This window comes from Globicephala melas, chromosome 5 (genome assembly GCF_963455315.2).
Source record: "Globicephala melas chromosome 5, mGloMel1.2, whole genome shotgun sequence".
Classification (NCBI taxonomy): domain Eukaryota; kingdom Metazoa; phylum Chordata; class Mammalia; order Artiodactyla; family Delphinidae; genus Globicephala; species Globicephala melas.
Window position 1 is genome coordinate 4,896,959 of NC_083318.1, and position 23,836 is coordinate 4,920,794.

The 23,836-nt window shown below is 45.6% G+C and overlaps 1 protein-coding gene across 3 annotated transcripts; it reads right to left on the reverse strand.

The window, feature by feature from the left end:
- Window positions 1–795: 795 nt before the first annotated feature.
- NOCT (nocturnin) lies at window positions 796–23,836 on the reverse strand. 3 transcript variants are annotated; one of them, XM_030876909.2, is made up of 3 exons: window positions 23,647–23,836; window positions 3,809–4,081; window positions 796–2,781 (listed from the first exon to the last, which is right to left on the reverse strand). In XM_030876909.2, exons 1-3 carry the CDS (start codon window positions 23,834–23,836, stop codon window positions 1,958–1,960), a joined length of 1,287 nt encoding a protein of 428 aa, XP_030732769.1. In that variant the 3' UTR covers window positions 796–1,957. The 3 variants fall into 3 exon arrangements, with proteins under 3 accessions (XP_030732769.1, XP_030732771.1, XP_030732770.1); XM_030876911.3 differs by lacking the exon at window positions 23,647–23,836 and adding an exon at window positions 15,562–15,755; XM_030876910.3 differs by lacking the exon at window positions 23,647–23,836 and adding an exon at window positions 6,393–7,378.

The following is a 23,836-nucleotide window of genomic DNA, read 5'->3' on the forward strand; positions in this document are numbered from 1 at the left end:
TAGAGGGGAAGTAAAAATAAAATATAAAAGTGCCACCTATCAAGATTTATATACTAAAAACCTGTTTACATAAAATGCTCACGTGATTACATTTTAAATGAAGACAAATACAAACAACAAAAGCACACTGGTAGGTGCTTAGGCCTGCGGCCCTGCTAATACTGAAGGATGACTTGTTGGTATTCCCGAAGCCCTTCTGCTCAGTGGCATTCCCTCCCACCCCCAGTTCCACCCCCAAACCACAGCCTGCTAGCTTGTATACTGGTGGACAACATTTGAAATTCAAACACTCTTTTGGCTTTCATTCTCATCCAGATTTGCTTATGATATGGGTATTATAATTTCTCTTCAGGTTGGTGTGTTTTGCGGTAGGTAAACAACATTCAATGCCTGCTGTACGGATCAGTATTCTGCTTCTCAACAACATATGAACTAGTCACGCTAAGACCTGAACCAGATGACAGTTGGTACAGATGTCCTTCCCAACTTCCATTCCTTCCAGGTAGTCCCAAGATTTCGTGTATACAATATACTGAAAACCTCACTTGTCTCCGAAGTGGTTCCAATGCAGAAATGTCTGGAGGAACTACTCTGGGGACTCCAACCCTGTCACCGAGCGATACCTCATAAGCATAGCACAGATGCCTTCAACGTGCAACTACAGATCCACCTGTGTCCAGTTTAAAAATGAAGGTGTGAGTGGAAAGGACGGTGTGGGCACCGCATTAAGAGGATTGAAAGATCCAGTCTGTTCTCAGATTCTCTTTGCATCGAAAAGACAAGATATGAAAACACTGGCTTTAAAAGACCATTTATTTATTGATCTTAAATATTTACAACTCATGGGTTAAAACATCTATCCATTTATTACCAGTGGGCTATTTTTCGGGGATTTTTGTTAGGAAGGGGTTTCACCTGTTATCTTTACCACTTTTATTTCTGAGGGAAGAGGATTCCGGGTTATCTTTCTAACTCTATATTCTGCTTTCTAGTTGTTTTAAACCAGTCACCTGGCTATCTTAGTAAATCTCAACGACAGCCTCATTAACAGGCTAGAAATAGTTTCCCATCTCTGAAAAGAAGGTCCCACTGACTTAGCCACTGCCACATATCAGCTCCTAAACGACCTACCGTGCAAAGCATATTCAGTACATATAATGACACTTCTGAGTGACCGCAAATGTACACCGATAGCATTCCGATGGAAAACCAGAAATGGAATTTCTTCAAGAAACATAATAATGGGGGACACGGAGACACAGCAAGGATTTGTGAAGAATGTATCAAGGAGAACTGATATTTCCACTTAAATAGCAAGCAAAAACCCCTCCAGCCTAAACGGTTCCTTTGTACACTACGATTTTATTAGACCCCAAGTAAGAACATCTTTAACGTTTTAAGAAGATTACTATAAATTACTCTATAACTTATGTTTTGCATGGTTTTTAAATGTTCATAATGCTATAATTTATTTACTTAATTTTACACGAAGATATAAAAAAAATAAATATTGCCATGCATGACTTGTTGATATTTTTAAAAAAACCACAAATAAATAACTGGAAACGTTGTCTAGAGAAACTGTTCCTGCATACTTGTTAATTACAGGGGACTCGAGCAAGTCTATTTCAATACAGGATCCTGAAACTGAAAGAACTTCCGAACAAAGCCAAATATAATGCCCTTAAAGGATCAAAATGTAATTAACGCTAAGGGAAAGAAAACAATACAGACCAAACCTGGAGTGCAAACACCTTTTTCCGCTGTAGGTTTTAATGGAAAAGGTTTGTGAGCAAATGGGGTTCCTTCCCAAGGGCATGCTGGAGACATGGAAACTGAAGTGAGAGGAACTGGGGGGCCTTCCTCAGTCAACCTCTCATCTCATTTCAGCTTCCCGAAACGTCCCTGGTTAAGACTTGGGATGAAGGAGACACAGACAAGCACGTATAAATGTCCGTCAACGTTCCTCCTTAAAGCTGAAGTCGCACACTAGGGACAGGTGGTCTGAAGGGTAATTGAAGGACGGCAGGCGGTTGGGTCCAATCTGCTCCTCCGTGAGCAGATCCAGGGCCGACCTCACGCTGAGCGTGTGCTTGGAATACCAGATGTAGTCCAGAGTGTGGCGGCACTCGCCCGAGGTCCGGATCTTCCAGGTCGTGTACGGAGGTTCCGACTGCCCGTCCGCGCTCAGCAGCTTGTAGGCGCTGTTCAGGTTGAGGCTGGAGGAGGCGAAGTGTCTGTAGACCTCCTCTGTCGGCTCTGCGTTGAAGTCCCCGCAAACGATGAGGGGAATCTTGGCTCCCTGGGTGATGCTCTGCAGGTTCTGGAGAAGGTCACAGCCTTGAGCCGATCGAAATCGCTCCCAGCCAGTGCGAGCCTTCAGGTGGGTGACGGCGATGCAGAACTGTCGGCTGGACTCCTTGCACTCTAGGGTCTGGGCAATGGCCACCTGGTTGGTTTTCAACGTCATGGCCGTCAGCCTGATGTTGGCACTGTTGACTAGCTTGAATCGGTTCTGGAGGAAAAACAAGGCACAGCCATCTGGTCCGTTGTTGTGTTCCACATCCAGACAAGGTGACCAGGGCTTGGGGAAGAACGTGCCCTGATAGCCCAGTCTACTGAGGAGGGGGTGGAAGGTGTCGAAGTAGTGGTCCACCTCTTGGAGGCACAGTATATCGGGCTGGTAGGCTAGGATTTCTTCCAGGATGAGACATTTCCTCTCTTCCCACTTGAGTGCTTCAAGAGGGCACTGTACAAAGTTGTCTTTGCCTTCTCCAAGAGCTGAAAGAAAAAAGCCGGTCAGTGGTCAGCGACTAAGAACCGCTACCAAGTACCTGTGAGTCTCCTCAGGCTTGACGCTACCCAAGACCTTCAGAGCGCTTCCCCTGCTTCAGATGCCCTGGGTGGTTCTTCTCGTACTGCACCGACCTCTTACCATGCAGATGAAGCAAGCAACTAACCGATCCTTTCGTATTTAAAACTATCTCTTGTCACTATGTTCTAGGACATGAGATCTTCTTAAGTTTTAGCTTTAGACAGCGTTCTCTGGCGTCCAAGAGATCTAAACTATGCCAGATGAAGTAAATACATTTAACTCTAGAGAGTGCTTTCAACACTGACTTATAATAAGCCATACTAGGCCTTTATAGACACCACTTAGAATAAATGACACCCATTTAAAATGGGCAGCTTTTTCCTACACCTGGAAAAAACAAATGAATCAAAGAGTGGAAAGTCAGGGAGTATGCCCTTCTTTTCCAGAAAAAAATAGTGACCCTGGTTTCTTCTTAAAATTTCAACTGCCACATGATCGGCAATGAGGTTGACTGACACACCTGTTTTTTAACTGAGCGGACCCAGGAAAGGAGTTCTTGCTACCGTACAAAGTAGTATCTTAAAGCACAGAGAACTGAAGCAACATCTCTGGCCTCAAATTATGAAGAGGCGTCTGGATAAGAACCTGGCCTCAGGAGGACCCCGACTCAGCACCACCCCTACACAGCCCCCATTCCCTGCAGGAGGTTCAGGGTCACCCGTTCGGTAGACTCAGTTTCCCCCTTCCAGGTGCTATCTTAGTGCTGTGGACAACTGATGAAAGCTTATGGGCTAACAGGAGACAGGAAGCACGTGCTGCGAAGCAGACACTTTCCCCGAGCACGGAAAGTCTGCACACGTGGAGGGGAAGGAGTACGTCTTCAGCTGATGGAGTGGGCAGTGAAAGCCAGACGACACCCCTTCCTAGCCTCCCCGTGTGGGAGCTCCCCGGGCGGCCCCAGCGCCCCGCCCCTCTCCCTGCGCGCAGACGTACCTTGGGCAAGGATGTTCCACTGCATGACCCGGATGGGTGTGTGGCTACTACTGGGGCCATCGGCCCTCAGATCCACGAAACCCCGCTGGAAGCGGGGAGGCCGCGTGTGCAGGACGGCCCTGCACTCCTCAAGGAGCTCTTTAGGGTCAATGGGCTCCAGGTGTTCCGGGTCGGGGGCCACCAGATACGCTGGGTGCTGGGAGGCGGAGCTGCCGTCCAGGGTCTTGGTGAGAGCGCTGTAGAGCCGGCTCGTGCCGCTTCCCATGGGACACGCTGCGGGGAAGGAAAGCACAGTCACTCGCCCGGCTCCTCGCCGGAAGACAAGGCACTTACTGTCCACGGAAGCCGCGGGCTCGCGAGCTCACTTTAGGCCGATGTTGCCACGTTCGCGTTCTACAGGGTGGATTAGAGGAGTTTCCGGGTTCTAGCTTTCTCTTAGGGCGGGTACTTGAAATACCGCTGTTGAGAGACCTCGATCTTTATGGCTTATTCTAACCTAGGATCTGTCTTTATAATTTACAGACACAGTCTTATGAAAGCACGGCTAAACAAAATCCATATTCCTTTTTCTGTGCATTTTAAGTGAGAACGTGAAGGCCAGTGTGTACAGAGCCAGACATCAGAAAGCCCAGTTAATCCTGGAGAACAGGTTCGGTTAGAGCAGGCTGTTGCCCTAGCCATGTCACCTATACAGATGCCTCTGCTGTGGCGAGAAACGGCTGGATTAAGTCCATATCCCACTTCTCGTCCATGTTAACTGTACACCAGGGATCTGGCTCTCTGTGGGACTCCGAACATCACGGAGCAGTATGGTCTGTCATCTAATATCGACTGCCAGACTTTTAACAAGTCAGAAACGGGGTTGGGAGCAGAGGCAGTTGCCCACCTTTTCTGGGGTCCTGGGAGGAGAAAGGGTGAGGAGCGGTGCAGGAGGCACTGTCAGTGCGCTTCCGAGTCTTCCTACTGTTATCCAACTGGACATGAACTCACTAAGGAGACTAGAGCACAACCTTCAACGAGTCCGCATGAGGAGAGCTGTGCCCGCGCCTCCCTGGTAAGTAGCCGCCTGCTCCTTTCAAGGTCAGCCGTGTTGCCTCTCATTATAGTGCGCATTAGGGGCACCTTCTACCTGGAACCACCTCCTCGATTCCGTGCGCGGTTCCTGGTATGGAGGAACCTGGATTTCCCTACCCCGTCCAAGTCCTGGCCTCCTCTTGCAGGACACAAAGTTTCCTTCATAAAACGTATTATTTGGCAAGCGGATTGCATCTGAAACTAGCGGTTGATGGAACCTGCTGTAGCAGGTCACAAAAGCAGACTCAAGTGTTCACCACCAAGGGTTAACAAGCATGCAAGCATGCTTTCTACTGTTCCTTTTCATCAACTCAAAAGTAGTTCCCCAACAAGAAAGCTAGATGGAGGCAAAGAAACACACCAGTTTTCCCAACATACATTTCTGTGCACGTGCGACTGCCAGCAAGCCTGTTCTCACAAACGCACACGCGTGAACACACGCACACACCTGTCCCGAAACTGTTTGATTTCAGTATATTAAATTCCTTTTAATAAATCTGTTTGCCTATCTGAGTACATGGGTCCAGAGGAATTTTCTTCTTGGCTGGCAGTACAACTCTGAAAATCTTTCTTCTGTACTTCTGGTTTTTTGGGTTTTTTTTTTTTAAGGCAGTAAAAATATTACTCAGCCATAAAAGGATACGAAATTGAGTTATTTGTAGTGAGGTGGATGGGATGGACCTAGAGTCTGTCATAGAGAGTGAAGTAAGTCAGAAAGAGAAAAACAAATACCGTATGCTAACACATATATATGGAATCTTAAAAAAAAAAAAAGGTTCTGAAGAACCTAGGGGCAGGACAGGAATAAAGATGCAGACGTAGGGAATGGACTTGAGGACACGGGGAAGGGGAAGGGGAAGCTGGGACAAAGTGAGAGAGTAGCATGGACATATATACACTACCAAATGTAAAATAGATAGCTAGTGGGAAGCAGCCGCATAGCACAGGGAGATCAGCTCGGTGCTTTGTGACCACCTAGAGGGGTGGGATAGGGAGGGAGGGAGGGGTATGGAGATATATGTATATGTATAGCTGATTCACTTTGTTATAAAGCAGAAACTAACACACACACACACAAATAAATAAATAAACAAATAAATAAAAGGCAGTAAAAAGTCCAACTGGGGGACTTCCCTGGTGGCACAGTGGTTAACAATCCGCCTGCCAATGCAGGGGACATGGGTTCGAGCCCTGGTCTGGGAAGATCCCACATACTGCGGAGCAACTAAGCCTGTGCGCCACGACTACTGAGCCTGTGCTCTAGAGCCCGTGCGCCGCAACTGCTGAACCTGTGAGCCACAACTACTGAGCCCACGTGCTGCAACTACTGAAGCCCGCACGCCTAGAGCCCGTGCTCTGCAGCAAGAGAAGCCACCGCAATGAGAAGCCCATGCACCGCGATGAAGAGTAGCCCCCGCTCGCTGCAACTAGAGAGAGCCCGCGCACATCAAGGAAGACCCAACACAGCCAAAAAATAAAATAAATTAAAAAAAAAAAAAAAAAGTCCTACTGGTTTCTCAAGTGTGGTTTCCAGATCGGCAGCATCAGCATCACCCTAACGGTCGACCAAACTGTCACAGGGCGTCACAGCAAAGGCACAGGGGCTCCAGTATGTGACATTTGTCAGGCTCTAGGCAAAGGACCAGCTTGATGCAGCTCACGTTCAACAGCACTGCTCTACATCCTTTTAATGCCATCATATCCTTGCCAAGCTGAGTTCTGGGGCAGTTGCTGTGATAAAAAGCAAGTACCACGTGAAAAGGCATGTGAAAAAGAGGGTAGCCGAGTCCAACAGGAGTCGAAGGTTTGAGGAGTTACGTGAAGCCAGAAAGACTGTCCCGAGCCACACTTCCTTCTAAAAACTTAGAAAAACCTTCACGTGAAGTGAATAAGGAACAGGTGGGCGTCTGTTCAGACAATAAACGTGTGCCGGAAACAGACGGCGAGGAAGCCAATCAAAATTATATCCGACTGCAAAATGAGCTAAAAGATAAGACAATGACAGAATAGCCTAAATTAGAAAACTCAGAAGTGAGGCAACACAAGGAATTAGGAACAAAAAACATACCAAAAAGAAATGAGGAGAGAAATCATTTAAGAGGCAGTGGCAAACATTATGTACTAATGTTAAGCGAAGATGCAACATATCAGGAAATGAAACAAATACTAAAAACTAAAAATCGAGAAAACTTTTAGGAGCACAAAGTTTCAATCATGCAGGATGAATTCAGTTCTGGAGGTTTAACGTACAGCATGGTGACTGCAGTTAACAATAGTGTATTCCATGCTTGAAATCCTCTAAGAGAGGAGATCTAAAGGGATCTCACGTCCCCACTCCCTCAAACACACAGGGTAACTATGTGAGTGAGATATGTTAATTAGCTCGACTGAGGTGATTATTTCACAACGTTTACAAATATCAAAATATCGTGTGCTTTACCTTAAATACATACAATTTTTATTTGTTAATTATACCTCAATAAAGCTGGAAAAACATAAAGTGAATGGTGTAAGAGGAAAAAATTATGAGGTTAAAAAAACATGTATCATGGACACACATACCTGAGAATATCAACCCAGAATGACCAACACCAACTGGGCTGCAGAGAAAAAGAAAAAGAAAAAATCCCTTGGGCTCTAGGCAAAAGCAGCAAGTAACTTACAAGGACAATTAGAGCATCACCGGACTTCAACTGCAGTGTTTTATACCAGAAGAAAATGAAGTTACGTATTTCAAATATACGTCAAACTTTATACAGATGGCTCATCAGTACCCGAGCCAAGGATTTTATATCCAGCAAAACTGGAACACTGACGCCAGGAGCACTTCTTCCAGAAACTACTAGAGTAGGGGACGGCAAACTGCAGCTAGATGTATTTTAGTACAGTCCTCAAGCAAAGAATGGTTTTAAAGAGATGTGTCACACACACACACACACACACAATGTGACAGGATTGTTTTTGGCCCTCAAAGCCTAAATGTTTACTATCCTGCCCTTTTCAGAAAGGTCTTTGCCACCCCTGGAACTAGAAACAAGATTTAGACCAAAATGACCAGAGACACTGATTTAAGAACTGGTGGTACTATATTAAACATATAGCTACTTAGAAAATCAAGTCTAAATGAGGTTAAAAGACAGAGTACAATATACGATGGCTATGTGATCTGATAATGAACCAATGAAGGTTTAGTACACCCCAAAAAAGCATGGGGGTGGGGGGGAGCAGGGACCAGAAAGCAAGCATATTCAGTTAAACATTGTTTAACTGTTTTTAGGGAATTCCCTGGCGGTCCAGTGGTTAGGACTCTGCCCTTCTACTGCAGGGAGCATGGGTTCGATCCCTGGTCAGGGAACTAAAGATTCCCGTAAGCCATACGTGGTGCAGCAAAACAAAACAAAACAGAAAAACTCCAAAAAACACAATCCACAACACAAAACATTGATAATTTGGACTTTATCATAATAAAAAACTTAAAAAATATTGTCTTCAGTGATCATAATTAGTAATGGTAGTATCAGAATTCTTATTCTGAGACTGTCGTGTAGATGTGAGATGAAGCAGATTGGATATTCTAATTTCATCATTCCCTGTCGTCCTTTTTTGGTTTGGTCTTAGAAATGTATGTATAGGCTATTAGCTACAACATTCAAGGAAAACATTCTTGTTAAAGCTGGCTCATTTTGGACCAATAGTGGATTATTAAATCTTGTCATTCACCTTATTTGTGACTTTTGGTGGTTTTCAAAAATTAAATGTACCATCAAAGGACAAAGCTTTGCAGCAAAAAAGAGGAAGGATGTACTGCATCGTGGGTATCAAAGCATCAGTTCCAGTCCCAGCTCTACCACCATTCAGCTGTGCCACTCTCCAGAGCTGCTGACAAGGCTTGTTAAGTGACCATAATTTCTTTAAGATTATTTGGAAAATGCATCTAGGTTAGAACAGGCAGCAATTTCAAAATAGTATTTCTACTAGAGGGCACACACATCTCTATTAAGAAAACTTGCGTATGTTATTCAAAATGACTTTTATTCCCCTCAGATTTGAGTCCCCAAATGGACAATTTCTGTTGGGTGTAATAAAAGTACTCTGGAATGCACTAAAGGTTGTCTTTTCAAAAATTTTACTGACATAGACCCTTTGCTCTTGTTTCACGAGATTCCTTTACCCAAGAAAGAGAATCGGGCAACATTTCAACTAAGAGACTGGGCAGAGGGGAATTTCAGGGCATATTTACTATAGTCCTGTTTCTCCTCCTTAGGTCCTACAGGAAACCCTAAGACGGTCCCCTTGATGGACAGATGCAAGCCAGAATACCCTGTTTGATAACGAAGCCAGCCTAGGACATGCCTTCTGATACCAAAGTACCTGGGAAGCTGGTCAACCAATCGGCTTCTCGCATAGAGAGCAAGGCGTCAGGACAGAGACACATGGTCCTGGAAGATGACTCCACCCTCCTCCTAGACAGCAAGGCTCTGCTCCCGCTGGGCACTCCACATTCTGTCCAGCCCTGCAGGTCACTCTCTCGGCCAGTGGGCACTGGCAAAACTAATCTTCACAACCTAACCTAACCCTGCAGTCCTCAGGAACCATCTGTCTGCAGTATGCTGATTCTACATTCTTATTTCTCTGCTCTCTGAACTTTGGGAAGAACGCTCCATACCTAAAAAACATGAGCTGATCTTTTCTCTCAAGAAGTGTCTGGTTAAAGATTAATAGAGAGATAAATGAACAAGAGAAAAAGTGAATGCATACTGTGTGGAATGGGCTGGGGTATATAGTAAGGGCTAAACCCATCAGGATGGAGAAGAGTTATCAGAAAAGGACTTCAGAAAGGACTCAAGGTATTCAGCTCTCATTCCTGACTCCACCACTTCCTTGGTAGGTGGCCACCATAAGCCCCTGCCTCGCTCTCTCAGACACCACGCTGGTCCACAGGAGATACCTCACTGAACAGACTAAAATCTCTCTCCTTATTGGCTACGGGGCTTATTTTGTACGGGGGAGAGACAAACAAGGTGAAAGACATTTTGTCATATGCTGAAAAGTGCTTTGGAGCAAAATAAAAAGGTGAAAGGGGAGACAAGGAATGCTAGGGACTGGAAGTTGCTAATTTATACAGGACGCTCAAGGAAGTCTCACTAAAGGTTACAGAGATCTGTCATAAGGAAACCAGTCTTAGAGAAATCCAAGAACATTCTGGGCAGAGGGAATGGTGAATGCAAAAGCCCTGAGGAAGGGGGCTTCCCTGGTGGCGCAGTGGTTTAGAGTCCGCCTGCCGATGCAGGGCACGCGGGTTCGTGCCCCAGTCCGGGAAGATCCCACATGCCGCGGAGTGGCTGGGCCCGTGAGCCATGGCCGCTGAGCCTGCGTGTCCGGAGTCTGTGCTCCACAGTGGGAGAGGCCACAGCGGTGAGAGGCCCGCGTACTGCAAAAAAAAAAAAAAAAAAAGTTTCCAAGGCGGCTGGCAGAGCAACCAGAAGGGTGAAGCTGCCAATACAAGTTAGGAAGACGGGGTGGGATCTGCCGTAAGACATGACTAATGCTCAGGAGAGAGGTGCAAACTGGAAATGAACACGTGCAAGACGTCGGGCACAGACGAGGACTCAGCTCTGGATCAGACTGGGGAGGGTGTGGTGAAAATCTACAAAGAAGGCAAAGGCCAGGGGCAGGACAATCGGGAGAGCAAAGTAGAGAAAGTTTCGTCCACGAGGGAGCTGTGTCCTGTGTCAAAGGCTACTGACGGTTCAAGGAAAATGAAGACTGAGCACAGCTCAGATCTGGATTCAGCGACATGGGAAACGTTGGTGAATTTAACGACAGCGATTTTTGATTTTGGGTGGAGGTGTTGGGAGAACAGGACAGAGAGTGGAGATGTATTTTGAGAAAATCTTGCCCCCCTCCCACCAAAAAAGGAGAGAAATGGAATGGTGGCTGAAGATGGAGGCTTGAGAACTTGGGGAAGCTGCTGTATCACCTTTGTTTGCTAACGGGGGTGACACAGCAGAGGGAGAAACCCACGAGGCAGGAGACTTCAGGCATGACGACACAAGGAAGGCGACAAGTCCTCCCCCAGAACGATTATCAACCCGGACGAGAGTGTCAAAACCAGCCTGAATTTCAGTGCTCTGGACGGAGACCAAAGGCATACAACGAACTGAGAAGCTTTTATTCACGAACGCGATTGAACTTCAGTTAAGGACAGTGCTAGCCTGTGCCCGGTCCTGCCGGGGCTGGTGCCACCCCTCCCCCTCAGCTCCATGGAAGTATTCAACCAGGGCAGCAAAGGTACTAAATTAAGTTAAAACCTGCCCCAAAGCAAGGCCCAGGCCCTGATGGCTTCGCTGGTGAGTCCATCAAATATTTAAGTAAGAAGGAGCAAGGCTTCAAAAACTCCCACGTACTGCTTCCCACGCAGAGCCGCTCTGGAAGATAGTTTGGCAGTTTTAAAAATACACGTAGAATTCATGCCCCTAGGTATTTACCTAAGTGAACTTGAGTTCATTCAGGAATAGGTATGCAGGGACTTCCCTGGTGGCACAGTGATTAAGAATCCGCCTGCCAATGCAGGGGACACGGGTTCGAGCCCCGGTCCTTAGCGTGTGGAAGATCCCCCATGCTGCGGAGCAACGAAGGCTGTGTGCCACAACTACTGAAGCCCACGCGCCTAGAGCCCGTGCTGCGCAACAAGGGAAGCCACCGCGATGAGAAGCCCGCGCACTAAAACGAAGAAACGAAGAGTAGCCCCCGCTCGCCACAACTAGAGAAAAACCCATGTGCAGCTTTGAATGCAGCCAAAAATAAATAAATTTAAAAAAAAAAGAAAAAAGGAATCCCATGGTACTGAGCTGGAGTCAGAGATATCAGCCTGAATTCACGTTTCACTTACTATACATATATAGATGTGTAGATACAGAGATAATGAGCGATGTGGACGGCTGTGTTTTTCCACTTGCTGTCTGCCATGAGCTAATCATTTATTTAATTAATTAAATTAATTAATTAACCACCCCCCTGCTTTTTTCCCACGCTACAAATGTCTATTTTATATCTTTATATGTCCGGGGTTATTGTGAGGATAGAAACATAAATCTAAAACATTTTGCTAAGATATAACATTACTTCTTAAGGAATTTTGTTTGATTTTTTTGTGGGACCCTAGGAGGTCCTGATGCCTTGTCACGCCCCAGCAGATAAGGTACTTCTGTAGCAATGAACGCTTTCAGTTAAAACTGTCATTTTTACATGATGCTACGTAAACATACATAATAAATACACATGAATATTTATATATTTACATGTATAACATAAGCTGTATCTAGCCAATAAGTATAAAAATTGAAACGGACACATTCTACACTCACAACTCAGTGCGCACTCACGGCACACGTAGATATCTAAGAGGAGGTTCACAGAACAGCTTATTTCTGCATGACATCTGGGCCATTTTCTGGTGCATTCCGTTTCTTTTTTAAAAAATGCTGGTCGTGACCCAACTTCGTTTGGTTTCCGACCCACCGATGGGGCGCTGCTCCAGCAGCAGCTGCGGGCATGGTTCATGGGCCACTAGGGATGTCTGAGACTCTTGGAGCCACGCACGGCCAAGGTGTTCATGACGCCGAGCCCCCACGTGCCGTTTTCTCTGTCTTGGTGCTTGTTGTTCTCCGCACAGCCGTGGTGAAACCGCTGTCCTGTCGGCACGTCCCGGCACCCAGCGGCCCCGGGCTCCACTAGTGGCCACGGTACGCAACCCCATCACTCAGGGTTTTAGTTTAAAAGTGCCTGTTTTACTTTAAAATGTCGCTTAGTGAGGCAGTAGTAAGTATCTCTGTGAAATGTGCAGCCTCGATGACATACTTTTAATAGGTGACAAAATGGAGCGTCCACAGAAACACGCTGCGCGCAAAATACGCTGCCGTAAGGAAAAGCGCTCGGGTGAGCGTCTGAGCTGCAAAATGAACTCGGTCCTGTCTTCATGGAACACCATTTCACCTCGAAGAGCCGACAAACTATAGTTCATCACATATGGACACGAGGCAGACACGTACCCACAAAAATGTAAGAAGTCAGCCTGTCACTTGAAGGAAAACAATGGACAGAGTTTTTGCCCAAGAGGAAAACTTCTGGAAAACATATCTGCCATCAGGAGCCTGACAAGTCCCCAGTACTTAAAAAAAGTTTCTGACAAGATGGGTGGCGAGAGAAGCTAGTTATTTCTATACTGTGTAACGCTTGGAAGAGCTGCATAACGCAGTGAAACAACATTTCCCAAATAACCAATAGCAAAAGTTCACTGATATATATGGTATCGGATTCCACGTCACAAATAACCACGTATTAACATAGAGACTACTACAAAAAAAGACTACCCACGATTATCTTATAAGGCTATTCAAATACTTTTTTCCAATTATATCATCTGTGAGAGACTCAATTTTCTTCATATATTTTAACCAAACCATATCACAACAGACTGAATGGAGAAGCAGATACGAGAATATGGCTGTCTCCTATTAAGCCAGGCTTTAAAGAGATTTCCAAAAATGTCAAACAATGCCACTCTTTCACTAACTTTCTTTTTGTCTTGGAAAACAGTTAAAAAGTGTTACTTACGTGAACACTGATTTTACTATTAAATGACTTGATAAACATTTAAAAATTCTCGTCTTACTTTCTAACATGATATATAAACATAGGTCATATTAATTATGTTATATATTAACCCACATAGACAAAATTCTGTGGGACCCTCCGTATTTTTTAAGATTGCGAAGGGGTCCAGAAAACAAAAGGTGAGACTGTCTCTTCTAGACCAACCATCACCTGAGTGTAGACATCCCGTTCCAGGGGATACAAGCAAAGCAATCCCCGGGGAGAAAATGAGAACTAAAAAAGGTGAAATGAAATAACAGAAAGTAGACATGTCTGTAATTCACACAGAGCACGTATCTGAATTTTTCTCAAACTGACAGAGCATCTGATCACAAAAGGTGGGAGAGGTCACTGCTGCTAGGCTGTCTCCACGGCACTCCAGAGACTAGTACTATCTCCAAATCACGGACAAGCTTCCCTGACCTCTGTCTTTATATTTCTAAGCTAGATTTTCCATAACTCAAAAATATTCTTCTCATAAAGTCAGGTTACTGAACCAAATCAGAAGGGATCTGGGGAAGACCCAATTCATTTCCTCCCGTCTTCAGTTATTCTTTTCGGCTTTTATCCTAAGAACATACGAGCTTACTCAGTTATTTTTCAAGGCTTTGTTTCCTAAAACTTTCTGGTAACATAGAGACATCAATTCAAAGGAAGTGCTAGGGAATAAATAACTCAAAGTGGACACCAAGGAGACTTCACATGCTATTTGTGTACTTATAACACCGTCGTAGCAAGGCTCAGAGCCACCCAGGAACTGCTAGGTGGGAAGGCAAGTTATCTAAATTTGAGAACAAAGGAACGCTGCAGAGCGTGCGACACCCTCTGCCCCTCCCCCACCCTGAGGATGACGCCCCTGACGGCTAATGACTGCTGGAAGCTTACTACGCACCACTCGCAAATTAAGTAATTCTCACTACATTCCTAGGAGGTAGCCACTCCGATTATGCCCCTTTTACGAGGAGGGATAACTTAGTAACAATTCTCTCACCTGTTTTAAAAAAAGTCATTTTTTCTTTTAGAGTATCAACCGTTTAAAAAATCTTTTCACACATAAATACAACTCCAAAATTGCTTGCCTTTCTGCTGAAGTTTTATACCTTAATAGGGGTTGCCATTCAGGGCTTTAAAACGATTGTCACAGGTTCAGAACAGCAACATGGAAAGCCACTTTCCTGAGGCAAGGCAGCACAAACAATTCATCCAGGTGGTTGCTGAGATACTGGAAGGCATGAAATCTTGACAAAACCTCTACTGAACTTTTACTTGGCACTCATACTAGCTTCTGGGTCGAATTTTACATGTGTTATTTATTTGACCCCAGATTATATTTGGTTTTGGCCCCAAATTCATTTTTTTCCAGCCACTTGACTAGAGAAAGTTATCAGCCATCACTTCAATGTAATGCACATGATGTAATTTATACAGGCAAAAGGCAGGTGATAACAGCTTTATCTCTCATGCCTCTATTTCTCCTTTAGCTGCACCACTCCCATCTCTTGCCGTTTCCCAATCCTATAAGCATATTTCCATGTACACCGGGAACTGGATGCCTGCATTCCGTGATGATAGGATGGCGATGAACAAATACGTCGCTATTTCACTTGATAGGAATAACTCTTCTTACCTTTGTAACAGCCTTTAAAGGTCTGCCAGAGAATTCGCATTATTTAGGTTCCAGAAATACAGCAGTGGTATGTAAACTTCCCCCATTCTGTCATCCCTTTATTTTCCTAATAAAGCAAAAGTGGGCTAACTACTAAAATACAGAATACATTTACTCTTTAAGCTACCGATTACTAAAGCAACAGGGAGACCACCATATAAGTTCCTAAGAGTGCCAGCCATCAGAGGCAAATGATCAGGGGTTTCATGAAAACATCTTCAATCAATAACTAGAAGGCTGGATGAGAACCCAAACAGCTGAGACCTAAACTGACTGGGCTGACCACCGCAAGCAGTCCTAACAGCACTCAGAAATCTCGACAGAAAGACCTCTCTCCACGTAACATTTCTCTACTTACCCAGCAACTGCTTCTTCTAGAGTCTGCCCAAACCATTCAGTCTGTTAATAATTTCTCACAACAGCCTGAGCTCAGTCTCCTGAAACGATGGCTTGGCAAAAAATACCGGTTAAAAAGCAAAAACGGAAGGAAGGCCAGGATTCTCTGGGTCCAACGCCTGAGAAGCTGCTGGAGCTGACCAGCCTTGGGCCCGCGGAAACCTCCAAGCGTCAAGTACCCAGAAGTGTAAAGCACAGACGTCACGGGAAGGCATCACTGAACAGCGAGCCTGTGCTGCCACCTACTGGCCGCGTGCTGAACCACCTCGGGAAGTTTAGACGGGCTAACTCGGCAGCTAGCTGTCACTGGGCTCCTTAGAGCAGCTTCCTGAACACACGCGGCCACCTTCAGGACAGTCACAAGATAACCATCGACCTAAAACAGCCGGGGTGTTGGATATGTGGGATAGTTCGTATTTACTGAAGAAGTCAAAGATTCACAGCCCCCCACCTCACAGCTTCACGCAGCGAGCCCCAGTGGCTCCTTCTTCTCTTACTTAAATGACCCTTAACATCTGAACTACAATCCCTGTCCTTCACTCATTCCTCCTCATAGGAGGAACAGGGACTACATCTGCCTTGATTACCACTTCCCCTGGTACCCGGTACCCGGCCTAGCGCTTTAAGAACGTTGATAAAAGAAAGGATGGCAAGGGGCAGCGAAGTGTTCATTAAGGACCCCTGTCAAACACGGGCGGAAGAACCGCCTTACGTTGGTAGAGCACTTTACGGTGCACTAGGCACTTTTACTTGCTGAGACACCTGTTACCTCTCAAGAACCCCTTGGCTATTTTATAGATGAGGCTCAGAAGTGACTTGTCCAGAGCCACTATTAAATGTACTCTGTATTTTTGGAATTTTGTGAGACTGTAGTCAGGGCCCTCTCTTTGTGTTTATGTACCCGTATCAGCCAGAACACCCGAAACTCAAAACAGTGCAACACGTCCCCGGCAGGTCCACCTGGTAAACGCACACAACCACCTTCAAGTTCTGCGACGCAGTGTGGACCTGTAGTACGTTACACTCCCCGGGTCCTAGAGACCGGATTCTAAGCATGGGAAAGCCTTACGGTGAAAGCTTTCACTTTTCTCAGTGAGGCAAGATGGTCTTGAACACGTGGACTCGGGTTAGGCTGCCTCGTTTCAAATCCCGGTTCCTCCTTTACTAATCGGATTCTGACCAAGGTATTTACCTCTGTGGCTCACTTTCTTCACTGAGTTACTGGCCGCTGAATTGAACTAGCTATACCCAGCACATTCGAAATGGGAGCTAAATGTTAGCTATTTTGTTACTGTTAGTGACGCGCACTTTCTGGGTTTAAAGAGAAGCTGCTTTGAACATCTGAGAGCCCAGCATGCGCCATGCTCCTTGCATGTATTTTCATTACTCTTTCCAACAATCCAGCAAAGTAGGTATTGTGTTTGCCCACTTTTATAAACACGGAGACGGAGGTTAAGCGATTACCCGGTTTCCTCAGGATTGCACAACCGGCAAAGGGTCAGGCCCTGGGGAAGGCTGCCTGCACCCTGGACCGCTGCTCGGCAGCATCCCCGATAGCGCTGGTCCAGAGTCAGGACGGTGCGCCCGGGGTCAAGAGGTCGAATTCCACCTCCTCTGCGAGAACGTCACAAGGACGTCACCGCTGTCACGGTGCGCACGCTGGCACAGCACAAAGTGTACAAAGCGGAGTAATGACCCGCACGGCGTGGCTAGAGATATCGAGTGAAGGTCACGGCTCTCAACCTAGCGTGTCTAAAAATACAAGATCCTAGACACAGTGTGACAGTCCCAACGACCTCTGCTGGGCAGCAGTCACAGACAGGAACGCCCACGTGTCTTCCAGACAAGGCTAAGCTGTACCTTCAGTCACGCCCGATTCATCTAGAAAATACGGCTAAGGGAAAGAGAAACCCCTCCACGATGAACGCTGAGGTTAACCTGTTAAAACTGGTGCTCAGATTGTTAGCGGCCTGGCCAAGCACTTCCACAAGCCCGGCTTTTCTAGCAGAATGCTCTGAAGGGAAACTGAAAAGGCAGAAATGAAAAGAATCTGGTGGGACAGCAGCTCTCCACTAAGACATCAGGTCTGTGTTACTACCTGATGCCCATCACTGACGTTCCCGGGATACTCGAGAAGTGGGCCAGGTTTACAGCTACGAATGGAAACATGGAGTATGGAGCCAAGAGGACTATTCTGCTGGTATTCTTCCCTCTAGATCAGAGGTCCACACACCACAGCCCGTGAGCCACATCTGGCCAGTGCTCTGTATTTGTGCTACCTGTGATCTTAGACATTTTTAAATGGTTGAAAAAAAAAAACTAATAATATTTCATGATGTGAAAATCATATGAAATTCACACTTCAATGTCCATAAATAAGATTTATGTATTGTCTGTGGCTGCTTCCACACTACAGCGGCAGAGATGAACGGTTGTAACAGATATTTGGTCTATAAATCCTAAAATACACATAGCTACATATATTTACAACTACACAGGACACAATGTAAGACGAGGCTTCTGTGAGAAGGAGGCGTGGAGAACTAGAAAATGCCCGGAAATTGTAAACGACTGCAAAATAGACACGTTCAGAAAATCTCATGAAATAGAGATAAAAGACTTGAAAAACTGAGAGACGCCACAGAGGGTGGGGATCCATATGGACAACAATCTGTCCATTGTTGAACCATTGTTGAACTTTTCAGTAACATGATACAGTGATGAATATGATAGAATAACCCAAGAAATAACAGAAAATCTTCCTGTGCTAAAGCACGGGATGGCCTTAGACTGAACGGGCTCACCTGACCTGAGACATTCATCCTGACAGAACTTTTGAACACCAAGGGCAAGCAAGCCTAAACTTCTGGAGATAACCAGTACTGACAAAGACATTTAAGCTCTGAGGGAAAATATTTTTATTAATGGGCATGTGTTACTTGTGTAATTTAAAATATGATTTAAAAAAACTATCATGATGAAAAGCTGCTCAACATGACTAATTATTAGAGAAATGCAAGCCAAAACTACAACGAGGTATCACCTCACACCAGTCAGAATGGCCATCATCAAAAAAATCTACAAACAACAAATGCTGGAGAGGGTGTGGAGAAAAGGGAACCCTCTTGCACTGTTGGTGGGAATGCAAATTGATACAGCCACTATGGAGAACAGTATGGAAGTTCCTTAAAAAACTACAAATAGAGCTACCATATGAGCCAGCAATCCCACTACTGGGCATATACCCGGAGAAAACCATAATTCAAAACGACACATGCACCCCAATGTTCATTGCTGCGCTATTTACAATAGCCAGGTCATGGAAGCAACCTAAATGCCCATCAACAGACGAATGGATAAAGAAGATGTGGTACATATATACAATGGAACATTACTCAGCCATAAAAAGAAACGAAATTGGGTCATTTGTAGAGACGTGGATGGATCCAGAGACTGTCATACAGAGTGAAGTAAGTCAGAAAGAGAAAAACAAATATCGTACATTAACGCAAATACGTGGAACCTAGAAAAATGGTACAGATGAACCGGTTTGCGGGGCAGAAATAGAGACACAGAGGTAGAGCACAAACATATGGACACCAAGGGGGGGAAGTGGTGGGGTGGTGCTGGTGGTGGTGGGATGAACTGGGAGATTGGGATTGACATGTATACACTAACATGTATAACCAAGAAGAACCTGCTGTATAAAAAAACAAAATTCAAAAAAGAAAAAAAACGATCATGAAAATTTTCCAAATAAAATTCAGCATGAACCACCTAAGAGAGAAATGCACGTCAACCTTGAATCGCTAAGTATTCATCAAGTGTGAGAACCATTCATGTGGTTATCAAGGTCCTACGAATCCCCATTAGAGGGACTCCTAACAATAAACATATATGCTGCGTCTCCCTCCTCCTTCCAAGAACCCGAATACACCCGCCTCACCTCTTTTAGCAAACATCCCATCGCAGGAGCCTACAGAGTATATAGGCGTCCACCTACCTACTCTATAAATCGTACACTCCCGTTACAATGTCAGTGTCAAGTTCTGCCTCACTGAACTTCCACAAAGACACCAGTTCTTTCCTTTCCTTGAAGCTCGCTTTTGCTCAGGTTAACATTCTTGCTCAGGCGTCTCCTGAATTGTCTTAGGCCCCAAGCTCACAACTCTTAACACTCGTTCAGAATTCTCTCCGGGTTTCCCAAACTTTCCAGGAGGAACAAGTACCTCTAGGAGTGGAGCTTATAAAAGACTCCCTAGGCTTTCCAGAGAATCACCTGGGGCATTTGTTAAACACAACACAGCCAGGATTCTCAGGAAAAACGGATTCAAGTAGACAGGTGAAAGGCCCAGATGATTCTCAAGTACCCCTTTTCCCAGGGTGTTCATCGCTGTTCCCATACCTGCCACCTTCTTCCGGCACATGGTCTTCTCTCACCCTCCTTTCTTGCATTCAAAGCAAAGTTTTTATCCAACAAATCTAGCCACACTCACGTCTTTCTTCTCAATCTCTGCTGCAATTAGTCATGAGAAGCAATAAAATATTTGGCCTTTTAAGTGTACTATGTTCAGTAATACTTGCGGATCAACTGATACCAATTTATCTTATTAATTTTTTTCCCCTAGGTAAAGTCCAGCAGGCGAAGTTAAATGATTTGCAAATGTTCACACAAGTGTGTTGAATGTGAGCCTGGAGCCACGGTTACTAATTCAAAAGCCCCCAATAACTCACTGTATTTAAGCTCTTACCATTAAATGCTACAGGAAAACAATACCTTGGTTCTCCTACAAAGAAAGCAATTTATTTTTGTAGAAGCTTGATAATTACAAGCTTTTGCATTTCTTCTCTCTCATAAGCAGCTTACTCACACCGTTAAGGGACATACTAAATAAAGCCGCCTCCTCCAATGAGCCGGTATTTGCTTTTAAAATTGTACCAAGAAAAAAAGCAACATGTTCCAGTGATGGAGAACAGTAATTCAGCCAACTCTTCATTAGCTGAGGAGGAAGGCATTTATAAACCCACAGATGACACCGGACCAGTACAGTCATCCAACACAGTAACTGTGGCAACTGGTGCTTCTTTATGGGGCTGCTGTCCTTCCATGAGAAAAGGTAGCAAAACACTGCTAGGTCCCCCTTTCAATTCTAATAACCCAGCATTTGATGACTGCAAAGAGGCTGCACTCATCTTTCCAGTGACCTCTGATTGCCAAGGGGCGTTAAGTTAGGAAGGAACCGATTATCAAATGGGGTCAAGCGTGGGGCTTTACTACCCATTCCCCGCCGCAAAAACGTGCTGAAGGGAAGAGTAGCTTCAGTTCCCTGAAGGTTTCTCTAGCCAAATGTCTAAACCTTGGGGCCTGTAAGAATAATCTGGTTATTACTGTTGCTATTTTGTTAAGTAATGTGGAATCTGGGGTCCACCGGTAACAATTCTGTTTAGTAAGTCTACAGTAGGATCTATGAATCTGCATTTATTTAAAAAGCACCTAATGCTGGTTCCGAGGCTCTTTGGGAAACATTTTGCAAGGTATCTCTTCTCTCACCCTGACACATCCATGCCTCATGCCTTCCACTTTGCTCCTGGCTTTTCCCAAGCAAAGTGTTCTAATCTCTTTCCATCCTAAACTGCACTTCAAGGCCCAGCTCAAATGCCAGCCACGTTCTGAAGCCGAAAAAGATCACCACTGCTAAAAGAGACTTTGCACTCTCTGGCATCCTTGTGCCATTTGCAAACCTTTAATTGTAACAGACTAAGAATAAAAGGTGTTTGATTTCATTGAACAGTCACGTCTTTGTGCAAAACTCACCTCTCTTACTGGGCACACTAAACTCCTTAGAGGCTGGCTAAGTCTCACGTTCTTTTACCTCCTATAATAAAGCATCTACAGAGTGAGACAGACTGTAAGTTTTTGAATGAATGAGTGATCAAGCGATGAGCTGATGAATGCATTCATGAGTGTCTTCCAACAAGCAGCTGAAGCGAAAACTGCGCAGAAGCCGGAAAATTGCCTAGATCTTGTAGTAGTAACTGTCTATAATAGTTTACAATAGTGTAACTACCATAAAATCTTTCAATTTCCTTCTAAAACTTCAGGGGACTTCCAGAAAGTTCATTAAACATCTTTCTGGGTCCAAAGCCTAAGATTTCAAATGTTCTGGCCTCTCTTCCTCAGCCAACAGCACAGCTCTCTGTATGTGTGTTACGCAAGCTATCTGTACTCCCAAGATGAGCCTACTGACTAACTGCCCCGAGGGGCCTGGAGGAAACTTAAGGTGAAAGGTTAAGATAGGAGAGACGGCTAGGAAGACCCCAATTGGTTTTCTTTCACCCCTTCTCCTACCTCAAACCTAACAATGTTCCTCTTGAAAACTTCCAGCAAGAAAAACCACTGACCTTCCCTGGTGGAGCAGTGGTTAAGCATCCACCTGCCAATGCAGGGGACACGGGTTCGAGCCCTGGTCCGGGAAGATCCCACATGCCGCAGAGCAACTAAGCCCGTGCGCCACAACTACTGAGCCCACGTGCCACAACTACTGAAGCCCACGCGCTAGAGCCCACCGCAATGAGAAGCCCGCGCACCGCAACGAAGACCCAACGCAGCCAAAAATAAATAAACAAATTTATTTATTTAAAAAATACTTTATAAAAAAAACACTATCAGATATTAGGTGGTAACCATTCTAACAGTTATTTCATTGCGCCAAACTCCTATAGAACTGGAAAGATCTCGGTGACTGCCAAATTCACCCTTTTTAAGAACACTGAAGAATTTAGAGTCTCCGGTAACCACTTTAACATCCTAAATTTATTTTACTTTATTTTATTTATTCATTTATTTTTGGCCGCACCGCAGGGTATGTGGGATCTTAGTTCCCCCGCCAGGGATCGAACCTGCGTCCCCTGCGGTGGAAGCGCCGAGTCTTAAACCACTTGACCGCCAGGTAAGTCCCTAGTCACATTTTGGGTGATCACTTTAAGTAAAGAAAGCCACACTGAACATATTCTTTTTACTGCTCAATCTGTCCTTAAGTAAATCCCAAACTTGGGAATTCCCTGGCGGTCCAGTGGTTAGGGCTCAGGGTTTTTACTGCCCTGGCCCTGGGTTCAATCCCTGGTCTGGGAATCCCGCAAGCCACGCAGCGGGGCCAAAAAAAACCCCCCAAAAAAACCCCCAAACCGTTAATCCAGACCTTTGGAGCAAAATGTAGTTATTTACAATCTAAGATGCTCATACGTCTTAAACAGCAATAAACTTGAGCACAACCAAAATACACTTTTTTAGTGTGGTAAGATTGCCAGTTTTGAAAGAGAAGCTTTATTCCTCATTTTGAAAAGTATGACTACTTTGTATGTAGATTGTAGCCGCGGTAATGGGTGCTCAGGCAGAAACCTCTGTGGCCAAAAAGGGGAAATCCAGGGCACGTGACGTATAAAATTGGCTCTTGGCCAAGACGGCATCACCTTTGCAAGATCTTAAGCCAGGTATACAGGACGCAGAATGACGCAAATATTAAGACGGGAAGGCTCCCGAAAGATTTCAAATGTATGTCCAAAGAGTCAGTGCGTGTTATAACACACTGTTCACATGACATTTTTCAAAATTCAGAAACCTAAAAGACATGTAGGTCACGTGATCAGATAAGTGTAACTTTAGATTTTTTGTTTGTTTGCATAAAATGTTCCATCATTAGTGCGATTAGAAACAAAACACAAATAATCTGCGGCCTCGGAAGGGGAAAACTTACAGGTCAAGAGCGAGAAATACAAAAACCACGGCATCGAACGGTAAGGATCAAACTAGAAGCTCCCGCGGGGTTCCGGTTCTTACCGGACGCGGTGCAAGCCCCAGGCAAGGGAAGGCGAGGGCAGAGCCGCAAAGCGGAGCGGAGACAGCGGCTCAGGGAGAGGGGAGCCCGCTTCCCGGTCCGACCCCACCGCCCGGCGGCCCCCGGCTTCCCATTCATTCCGCGCCGTCTCCAGGTGGCGGCCGCGCGTTGGCCGCCGCCGCGTTCTCCGCCCGGAACCGCCGCGCACTCACCTGTTCGGGAGCAAGCCCTCGCGACGCTGCGGGCCGCCGAGGCCACCGCCAGGAGCCGGGGGGAAGCGAGGCGGGGGGCGGCGGCGGGTGCCGGCGAGCGGCGGCGCGGCGGCGGGCCGGGCGGGCGGCGCAGGCCGGGCGCGTCCCTCTGCAGCAGGGCGGAGCAGAGCCGCCGCGGGCTCTGATACAT

Bases quoted from the DNA above. Each gene is read 5' to 3' on its own strand.
- NOCT (XM_030876909.2), bottom strand. From the start codon at position 23,836: ATGTATCAGAGCCCGCGGCGGCTCTGCTCCGCCCTGCTGCAGAGGGAC. The intron at 4,082-23,646 runs GTGAGTGCGCGG...CCTTCCCCGCAG, and splicing joins GAGGGCTTGCTCCCGAACAG to CGTGTCCCATGGGAAGCGGC. The intron at 2,782-3,808 runs GTACGTCTGCGC...TTTTTCTTTCAG, and splicing joins GTGGAACATCCTTGCCCAAG to CTCTTGGAGAAGGCAAAGAC.